At 47.9% G+C, this 10809-nt stretch overlaps 1 protein-coding gene across 1 annotated transcript; it reads right to left on the bottom strand.

Moving 5' to 3' along the window:
* Nucleotides 1-2031: 2031 nt before the first annotated feature.
* DEFB108B (defensin beta 108B) lies at nucleotides 2032-2702 on the bottom strand. The gene is made up of 2 exons (XM_058719739.1): nucleotides 2618-2702; nucleotides 2032-2195 (listed from the first exon to the last, which is right to left on the bottom strand). Exons 1-2 carry the CDS (start codon nucleotides 2700-2702, stop codon nucleotides 2032-2034), a joined length of 249 nt encoding a protein of 82 aa, XP_058575722.1.
* Nucleotides 2703-10809: the final 8107 nt, after the last annotated feature.

The raw sequence follows: 10809 nt of genomic DNA, 5'->3' as shown, positions 1-10809 counted from the left end.
ATGATTTCGATAATTTTGTTTATCAAGACTTGTTTTGTGGTTTATATTGGTAAGTGCACACTTAAAAAGAATGTTTGGGGCACCTGGGTGGCTCAGTTGGTTGGGTGTCCAACTCTTGATTTTGGCTCAAGTCATGATCTCATGGTTTGTGAGATCGAGTCCCATGTCGGGCTTTGTGCTGATGGCATAAAGCCTGCTTGGGATTCTCTCACCCTCTGTCTCTGCCCCTCCCCTACTCACATGCACTCTCTTTCTCTGTCTCCCAAAATTAAATAAACAAACTTAAAAAGAATGTTTATTCTGTGGTTGTGTGAAGTTTTTAAATAATATTAATTAGATTAAGTTGGTGGTCATCTTATTCAGATCTTTGATATGCTTACTGAATGTCCTCTCATGTTACTGATAACCGAAAAAGAAAAATTTTTATTGAGATATAATTGATACATAACATTATATTCGCTTCAGGTGTACCACATAATGATTCAATGTATGTCTGTATTGTGAAGTGATCACCACAGTAAGTCTTATTAACATCTGTCAGCACACACAGTTACAAACGTTTCCTTGTGATGAGAACTTTTAAGTTTTACTCTTTTAGCAACTTCCAAACGTGTAGTATTATTAACTATAGTCGAGTGCTGTACATGACACCCTGAGGGCTTATTTATTTTATAACTGGGGGTTCATACCTTTTGACCCCCTTCATCCATTTCACCACACATCCCCCAACCCCTGCCTCTGGCAACTGCCAGTCTTTCCCTATATCAATGAGTTTGTTGTGTTTTTTTTTCTTTGAATTACACATATAAGTAAATTCAGATGGCATCTGTCTTGCTGTGTCTTTCTGAATTATTTCGCTTAGTGTATGTAATGCCATCAGGATCCATCCATGTTGTCATAAATGGCAGGATCCCCTTATTTTCGTGGCCGAGTAATATTCCATTGTGTCTGTGTGTGTATGACATTGACTTCATCCATCCATCCCTGGAACCTGTGAATATGTCACCTCACATGGCAAAGGAGGTTGCCCTGGAAGTTGGAACTGAAGATCCCAGTCGGCTGATCTTAAAATAGGGAGATTACCTTAAATTATCTAGGTGGGCCCAATTTAATGACAAGCCTCCTTAAAAAAGGGAAGAGAGAGGCTGAAGGTTAGTTTTGAGTGTTAGGATGTGAGAAGGATTAAAGCCTGGTGTTGGCTTTAAAGATGGGTGAAGCACGATGGCCCATGATGCACAGGAACATTCCACCATTGCTGCCCTAACCATGGAGGAAGGGAGCCGTAGAGCTTCCAGAAGGGAACTCAGCCCTGCTGATACCTTGATTTTACCCCTTTGAGATCCACGTCCATGGATCTCTGGTTAGATTCTGACCAACAGAGCTGTCAGATAATGAATTGTTTTTGCTTTAACAAAACAAAGATCTGTGGTAATTTGTTAGAGCAGGCAGATGGAGCAATGCAGTGGCTTACAGGATGGAAGGAAAGCTGAATGGCCATGCCCAGTGAAAGTCGGAACTTGAGAAATTCCATGGATCTCAGCCAGAAACACATGGACAGGCCAGAGCGCTACCTCTGGAAAGAATGTAGAAGAGGTTGTCTTGTATCTGGGTGCTGCTCTGTCTGGGAAAATTTCCTGTACGTTGCCTCTTTGTCAGGGAAGAGATGCCATGAGGCTGCATGGAAGGAGGTAACGCATTTTGCCAGTGGGAAGGGGAGCGGTACCCCCAGATGCTGGGTTCGGGGGCAGCAGTGCCTGGCAAAAGATAGGTATGATCACAGCTCCCCCACCCAACCCTGGTCACTTAACTAGAAGCTTGTCCACACCCGACAGAAAGATGGGGACCAAACAGTAATGGAGTGAAAATGTACAAGATGAACTTTTGAAGTTGGTCTTGTGCTTGCTAGTTTTGCTTTATTATTTATTGAGGACTCCATAAGAATCCCTGTGAAAAGACAGAAAGAGAGAGAGAGAGAGAGAGCACAGAAGAGAGAATAAAGTGTCAAAAGAAACACAAAGCTTCAAAAAGAATTCATCTTTCCTTGGGTGTTGTAGGCTCGATGAAGGGCTCATTCCCCATGGGCAGGCAGCATGTTAGGCCATTTAAACATTGCCCGGCGTGGACTTCTTTTTCAAGGCAAAATTCCTGGCAGGAGCCATTTGGGCGCTCACAGATCTCCTTGAATTTGCCCCTGGCTGTGCAGAAAGGAGGGTTATTGTAACTATTTATAAGACTCCCTGAATTAAAAACAATTTTTTTTTTTACTATTTATTTATTTTTTGAGAGAGGGGGAGGGGGGCAGAGAGATAGGGAGACACAGAATTCGAGCAGGCTCCAAGCTCCGAGCTTTTACTACAGAGCTCAGCTCGGGACCCAAACCCATAAACTGCAAGATCATGACCTGAGCTGAAGCCCGGATGCCACCCAGGCACCCCAAAGGCATTTTTCTTACTTTTTTAAAATTGTTCTTTGCTAGTGAATCTTGTAGATTGCACAATGTCATATCTAGCTTTTTGCTTTCAAAACAGAAGCTAGAGTCACCATGTGCACAAAAGAGGATCTGGTCTGCTTAGTCAACTTCCAGGTGAGGAAATGAGGCCAAGGGAAAAAGAAGCACCTTGGCCAAGCTCGATGATTGGGTGAGGGCGGGAGCGGGACAGAGGTGGAGCTGTGTTCTCGGCCCCATTGTATTTCCCCTTCATGCTTCCACTCGGTATCCCCCTCCCCTCTCCTGGCTTCCCAAGGAAAAGCTTCAGTCCCGCTGCAAACGACCCCTGAGGGCAGCAGGAGAGATCCCAGTGCACCCAGCACAGGTATCGGAAACGGGTTTGCCTCTGCTTTTCTAAACACAACACTACTTTCCTTTCTTTTGGTTGAGTGACTGAAAACAAAAGAAAAAAGAATTAGTTTTCAAAATTTGGAAGCTGTAAGACTTCATTTCCTATCTTCCATGCAACCCATCTGGTTAGTGAGGATGACCGCTTAGTAAGTACCAATCAGACAGGTCTGTGGCAATGCCACGTGGACATTTTAAGCTGAAGTTCCCAGCTCTGTGTGCTCCTGAGTTAATGTCCTCGGATATGGCTTCACCTGTCACCAGGTCCGGGAGTCCGAGAAAGGAGGCAGGACAGTGGAGCCCTGGCGGGGAGGAGGTGAAGACTAAGCCTTGAGTGACAGTTAGCTCCCTCCTGCAGCCTGGGGGAGGCCCTCACTTTTTTTTTTCCATATATGAAGTTTATTGTCAAATTGGTTTCCATACAACACCCAGTGCTCATCCCAAAAGGTGCCCTCCTCAATACCCATCACCCACCTTCCCCGCCCTCCCACCCCCCATCAACCCTCAGTTTGTTCTCAGTTTTTAAGAGTCTCTTATGCTGAGGCCCTCAGTTTTCACAGCCTTGACTTTTCCTCTATAAAGTACAAACAATAGACTAGAACATTGAGACCTTGTCAACGACAGTTAATGATTTTATGGTATCTGCACCTGTCATACATAGCTTCTCTGCTCATTGTAACAAGGATAAATGCTCTTTTGTTTTGGTAAGAAAATACTTCTGCATCGTTTAAAAGAATACTTATTCTGGGGCGCCTGGGTGGCTCAGGTCATGATCTCGCAGTTTGTGAGTTTGAGCCCCACCCCACGTTGGGCTCTGTGCTGACAGCTCAGAGCTTGGAGCCTGCTTCAGATTCTGTGTCTCCCTCTCTCTCTGCCTCTCCCTCTGTCTTAAAGATAAACATTAAAAATAAATAAATAAAAGAATACTTATTCTTCCCTTTAAATAAGAGAAACATTTTCAAGTTAATTCATAATGAGCTCAGCCAGGCTTTTACTTATTAGCTCTTCACAGTGGGATGGAGGTATGACCCAGAGGTATGATTCCAGACTGTTGTTCACGCCCAAACCCTTGTGCGTGTGGAACGGTGGATATACTTCACACACATGCACACACACAGATTATTACTAAGGGCAAGATGCAATGAAAGCCCTGGAGAGACAGCCTCAGACACTCCCAGTACCATACTGCTGCCGTGATTTTCCATCCAAAGCCTGCTTCTGCAGGGCGGAGGTCCTGAAGCATTCCAACCTTGTGTTGCCTTTGGCTTTTGTCACTCTTTTGTCATGTCTTATTCCTCTCCCACCTCTCACTTAGGGAAGCTCTCCTTCATCCTGTGCCACAGCTCTGTTTTGGGGCTTGGTGACTCTCTCCTGGGCTATACAGCCACCAAAGTGACTGGCCTGTGACTTCTTGGGAATCAGGGGCCATCATATCTTCCTTGGCATGCCTGCTTCCTGGTAAGGGCCTCCCCTACTGTGGGAGCCTGACAGTATCTGATAAACTGGACCGGCTTCCCACCCCCAGCCTCTGCGCACCCAAAATCTCGCCCCCGCTGCTTCCTCCAGAGTAGCTCTCCTGGAACCGAGTTGCAGCCACTTTATAAGCCGTACCCTCCCCACCAACCTAAAGTACTGTCTACCTGTTCGCAGTAAGCAGTCCCTTAAAACCCAGGCTTCGCTGGGGAAGTCGGGATTCACCGAGACTAGGCGTGCCTCCCATTATATTTTCTGGTGGAAATTTTGGGAAGCATCCTTTTGCAAACAACATAAAACGCAGGAGTCAACAGTTCCCTGACGAATAAGAGGACGGCCCAGCTCCTCTTATCTGTGCCTGTTTTCCTATCCCTTCCCGATCCTCGAGGCCCCGAATTGTCAGGAGCAGATGACAAGACATTCCACTTGATGGAGAGCACTACGTTGCTCGTGCCTCCTTGGAGCTACAGGTCCCGAGTTTTAGGGAATTTAGTGATCCATTTTGGGTATCTGGCCACTTCCTTGGGTGAAAGCAAGGAGTGCCCATCCAATTACATGTCTGTGCAGGGTGCCTCACACCCGTGATCCATGTTTGCACACTGAATGCAGGAAGATACACTCCACTGGGGTGTCGTTGCTGATGCCTGTGTTTAAGTTTAACTTTATAAGACTAGATATCGGAAAGGGGGGAAAAAACTAGGGGTTGGGGTGGAACCTCAAGGGACAGAGTCAAGCACAGGACACCAGCAGCAAGAAGGAGCAAAGGATTGGACATTTCTGAGATCAGAGTGAGCCTTTCGAGGAGACCCCCTTGCTCATCCCTCTGCCGGGGCCCATACAGCTCTGGTGGGGCTCTTACGCCCCACCAGGGTACCTTGGAATACCCTGGACTTTTGCTGCAGGTAGGTAGAGGACCTTGGAAACCAACAATTATTAGAAGAATGCCCCATTTGGGGGGTTATGTGGATCTAGAAAATACTGGTAAACTTGCCTAATTAAATCCATCTTCAGTGGTGGAGCAAAGAGGGTTTCAGACACTTAAAGCACCCTGACTTCCCTTCATCTGACTGAGAGCTGCTAGTGGGGACTGATGAGTCAGGTGGCTGCAGGTCCCAGCCATGGGGTCCTCCGGTTTCCTGCGAGCCCGCTGCTCGGGGTTCAGGTGACGGCGATTTTGCTCCAAGTACTGGATCCCCATAAGGTCTCAGGCACTCGACTCTTACCAAGACTTCGGCAAAGTTTCTTTTGTTACCTGGTAGAACTTGGCTCATAGACAACGGTAAAGAGGAGGGCTGGAGAGAGGAGAAAGCTTGGCTTCATTTCCGAGAGGCAGAGAGGACTTCCGTCTGCGGCTCTCCAGCACTGGCAGAATGTCTTTGTCTGGATGATAAGCACCCTTCTGTACCTCATTAGGGATATTCATGGACCCAGGTGTTCTACGCATACACAATTGCCTTCAAGGGAAGACTGGGCATCCTTGTTCGGTCGGACACTCAGTTCAGTAGCAGGACGTGGGTGCACCGTTTGATCAGAAAAGCTTATTAAATGGGGACAGAAGCTCCAAACACCTTGGTGGCAGATCAAAGTGTAGGAACAGAGCCATCTATATCAAGTTACAAGGAGAAACCAGTCGGGTTAGTTAGTGACTAGACATTTTGTCGGTGAATGCTGCCCGGGCTTTCCTAATAATAACCACCTTGCTCGCTCCTGGTCTGAATGCCCTTGGTGCCCTGCTCCTGGGACGGTGCTTACCACCCCGTGTGTTAGTCTGCTGAACACACGCGTACCTCCCCCACGAAGGTGTGGGCTTCTTACTTGTGGGGATCACACTTTGCTCCTCGAAGCGTGAATCACATGGTCATTTACTTTCAAACGCTCCTCATGAAATGGAACAATGCGGGGCAGTGACATGCCACTGAACGTGAAAACACAAGGTCTGGATGGAGGTGCTGGATCTCCAGACCTGCTACTGACTAGGCGTATGGACGTTGGCAGAAGATTGTCTTCCTTGGATATCCACAGCACCCATACAGATCTGGGTCTGTTGAATCCACATCGGGGGTCTCTTAATCATTATTGTGTGTGCGACTAACAGGGAAAGTTGCTGTTTAATGTGGACGTGTAGATGCACTCTCAACATTTTCAGTGTGGTAGGGTGGGGTGGAGCCTGGAAGTCTGCTTGAACAAGGCTCCCTGGTAATTACTCTGAAATTTATTCTGGAATACTCATTGGAAGGTGTAAACTTGAATATTCTCGAAGCTTCTTTGTAGCTCCAATATCAGAAAATCCTAAGTTCGCTTGTCTTAGGATAAATCTCATGTTTGGGTTTTGCGACTGACAACAGTGCAGGACCAGAGCCCTTCACCCTCCGCTCAGTATTCTTCTCCTGAAGAGGTCCATGCACGGGTCTCTGTGCTCACGCATGCCTGCTGACAGCTACCCTCTCCCTCCTGTGGCTCACATGTACAACCATGGAACACAGGGAGTGGTGCAGTCTTAGGACTCTGACTCCAACCCACCCCATATGTGTGCCTCGTCATTCACGTAGAGGAGGATGTACCATGATCGCTACCTCCTTAGTTTAATATTACTGTAACTACTAAATTCATTAGTATTTCTGTCACTTTGTTCATTATCATAATAGTTCTGATTGTTATTCACCATTATTTTTTATTAATTATTACCATTCTTACTGTGGGTCATTTTTGTGGGGTTATGCAACACTGAAGAGAGGCTGACTGTTGATTAAGGCTGCATGATTTACTGAAGATGATTTCAGACGCGCACATGCCAGCTGCAACCCTACTCTCACTCCACTGCCTGGGTATCCTTGCACTTCCAGAGCCTCTGGAAAAATGTGGCAATACCCCTGAGGACCCAGCAACCACGTTTGCTGTCCTGTCTCCTTGTCACATCCAAGTCAGCACTAAATGCTCTAAGCTAACTCTGGGGCACAGGATCCACTCCTGCAGGCATGGATGAGTCATGAATGACATCCATGGCATTCCCAAGACTCTTCTGTAGGCAGACAGGGTGTCCAGGGGGAGCACTCTTGATCTGCTGAACCCCTAAAAGTTTGCAAGTCCCCTCACGATGCCAGCACCTCTTGTTCTGGCATCGATGACCCAGGAAGATCTATCACAAAATTTTCTTCTAAGTCTACTCAGGGTCCTGGGAACTGCCCTGTTGTCCTGGGAAGGACGGACAGGGTGTCTATACTGGCATGTGCCTCCTTAGAATTTGATGTCCACTCAGAGCACAGAAACTGCCATTGCCACACCTGAAGAGTGTCCTAGGCCTTTCTGAACCTCTGGAAATAGTCTAAGTACCTTCAGGTGTCTTGGAAATGCAGCTACTGCCCTGGAAGGTGCAGAGATGATGACCCTCTGGCCTGAGCAAGGATGGCCTTCATGAAGTAGGTCAGGGCATCCTTGAACTACTTGTGTTGGTCTGTCGCCCCCTGCTGGTCCAGGAACAGCATTGACGACACCTTCCCACAGCCCCCCTGCAGTTGCCCTGCCTGGCCTCCCCCAAACAAGTCCCCCAGGGTTCTGTGGGGAAGAGCTGTTGGAAGGGCATCCAGGCAGCGAGAGCTGAGGCAATGCTGGGACCTAACGTAGGTATAGTTGGGGCCTCTATGTGCGGAGGGTGGGTCTGGCTCCTGCCTTCCCTGCTTGGAGCCCAGCCCCGTCATCCAGAAGGCAGAACTTCTGAAACCCGGTGGGTGTGCAGTGATGGGCAGGCCCAGGACTGAAGTCCCTCTGTTTTCCTCAGGACACCCCTCTGAGCTTTGTGCACGGAGCTCCCAAGTTCACTCACATCCTTCTCCTCGGCTCTCTCTTTTCCTCTGCTGCTACTTTCTGCCTTAATTTTTTTTCTTTGTTCAGACCTTGGACTCTGGCCTCAAACTATCCCATGAGGCCAGAAACTGGTCCCTTGCCATTCATACAGGGGAGTCTGTACTCTCACCTCCCATTACCTTAGGTTTATTGTTCTTGTCATTAGTAGTGGTGGTGTTATTATAATCATTATGTTGATTATCATTTCATTTTCATTGTTAATCATTATTATTCTTACGAGTATTTTCTTAGTAACAGTATTCATCTATTTTTTCTTATTGATTATGATTTTTTAAGTTTATTTATTTATTTTGAGAGGGAGGAGGGGCAGAGAGAGAGGAAAGAGGGAGAATCCCAAGCAGGTTTTGCACTGTCATTGTAGACATGGGGCTCAAACTCACAAACCATGACATCATGATCTGAGCTGAAGTCAGATGCTTAACTGACTGAGCCACCCAGGTGCCCCATGGGTTATAATTTTGTAGTCAACTTATAGGACACTGAGGGCTTCCGGTAGGACTTAGAAAACCCCAAAGTCACTCAGGCAGGCAGGTGGACCTTCCTGTGCCTTCCAGCGTGGTAACAGGATTTCTGGGGCCACTGAAGGGACTAGAAATGCTTCCAGGAGCTTGGGTGGTCTTTGGGCGCCCTTGTGACACCTCAATTGAGGCAGCTGTGTGTCTGTGTGTCTGTAGGGGACCCTTGTAGTCGTGTCTGGCAGCCAGATGCCCTTCCTGAATAGAGAAGCTATATGCCATGCTGTAAGATAGAATCACAATTATAATCGGTAATAACAATAATAATCGGTCATAATAAAAACCGATGCGTATCAGCAATCATGATGATAAGCATGTGATACTGACACTCATACCTATTGACTATATTGACAATAATAGTAAACCTATGGACTTGAGACACAGAGAAGAGATTTCCCTTAGTGAATGTAGGTACAGATACTGGGCCTCATGAGATAGTTTGGAGTCCTAGGAGGCAGAGGTGACCAGCCAGAAAGAGAAGAAAATCAGCTGGAAGTAGGCGTGTGCAAACACGGGGAACCCGAAAGGAACCCCAAGCCCTGAGCATCCAGGCCAACTAAGACCCAGCAGCTTTGGGGAGATGAGACAGCTGGCTGATGGGGCAGGGCCCCGTCCCAAGAAGGCAGGGCTCCAGACCTACATATGGCGCCCAGAAGCACGGACTCTGACAAACAATAAGCCCCTAGCATTGTGTCGTCCCAAACCATCTGGCTGCCCTTCTGCTGTCTGCTCTTCCGTGGCCCTCCATGGCTGGGACATCTGGGTACTTGTATCTCCTCCAAAGGCTGCTGGAGGGGTTGTCACCCTCCATTCTCCCCTACCTGCAGCGGCGAGACAGACAAAACCAGTGGTTCCCAGCTTTGCTAGGAGATTCTGTGTTTGCTCCAACAGGCCAGTCACCTGCTCAGTGCATTTTCGTATAGCTCCAGCCATCCCTGGACACCTGAGGAGACTTAGAAAATTTCCAGAAGCTCGGGAATTCTGGAAAGCACTCTGTGAGCATCCTTTGCCTGCGGCAGTGGATCCATGGGCTCCTGAACAGTCTTAAAATTTTTTCGGAGGCTCTGGTGAACACATGGGCCCGTTCCAGTTACAAAGGGGTGTTTCCTGGGCCCTGAGCTGATTCCCCCTGGGATCTCAGTTGGGTAACAGAAACTGTTCACGACCCATCCCTGCTGGCATAAGGGGCTTGTGGACCTGAGTTTATTTAGAGAAATTTTAGGTGGCCCAGTTGATGCAAGGAAGCCTTCTCTAGGGGCTGCAGGTCTGCATATAGAGTTGCTGGCATGTGGACGATGTGTCTAATATTTTCCAGAGCCTAAGATAAGACGAGGGTGTCCTTTCCAAGTCCCCCCCTGCTGGTATGGGCAGGTCCTTGCATCCAGAAGGAGCGTGGAATATTTCAGGGGGCCCATCCTTTGAACTAGCACCAGACAAGACAGTACAGGAGCCCCAAGGTGCTGGGTGTATGTACGTCTTCGGGTTACTCTTCTAATCATCTGCAGTAGCCTGGACAGCTTTCGCAAACCAAGAAGCTTTACACAACATTACATAACAGTCACACAAAAGATCCATGATAACCATAATAATACATGGCGAGCGAGTAACAGTAACAATCACAGGGATGATCCTAATGACACAATTATTAGTCATTTCAATGAAGATATTGTTAACGTAAAGAGACGGAGATTGAGCATATATTTCTTTGAGTATCTGACAACGTACTGATTGATATAGGGCCCTGTGGTGTAGTTTGGAGGCAGAGTCCTAGGACCGCACCGTGAAATGTGATCCTGGGAGGGCAAAGAAGGGCAGTAGCAGGGAAAAGGCAACAAGCCACATGAGGCCACGCGTGAAAGCGGGACCTCGCGCACCACTCTGGGACGCATTACTGCCGGGCATTGATGAGGGACACTGGTCCAGATCCTGCCTGCCACAGGCCACTCAGAGGCTTTCATAGTTTTGCCACATGGACGGCGGGGCAGCGCTCCAGTGAGAAAGCAGTTCTGAAAGGGCGGGCCTACGCCGGCGGACTCCATCTTGTTCTGTGTCCTTCACCTTGACCACACCTCCTCCCCTTGAGTAACACCCCCCCTCACCTGCCTAACAGGACTCGGACCCTTC

The sequence above is a fragment of the Neofelis nebulosa genome, chromosome 3 (genome assembly GCF_028018385.1).
Source record: "Neofelis nebulosa isolate mNeoNeb1 chromosome 3, mNeoNeb1.pri, whole genome shotgun sequence".
Lineage (NCBI taxonomy): Eukaryota > Metazoa > Chordata > Mammalia > Carnivora > Felidae > Neofelis > Neofelis nebulosa.
The sequence above is the reverse complement of the archived record's forward strand: the minus strand, read 5'-3'. Positions and strand labels throughout refer to the sequence as shown.

Coding starts and splice junctions, on each gene's coding strand:
- DEFB108B (XM_058719739.1), bottom strand. CDS start 2,702: ATGAAGGGGAAATACAATGGGGCCGAGAACACAGCTCCACCTCTGTCC. Junction 2,196..2,617: donor AATCATCGAGCTTGGCCAAG/GTGCTTCTTTTT, acceptor CTTTCTGCACAG/CCAGGGGCAAATTCAAGGAG.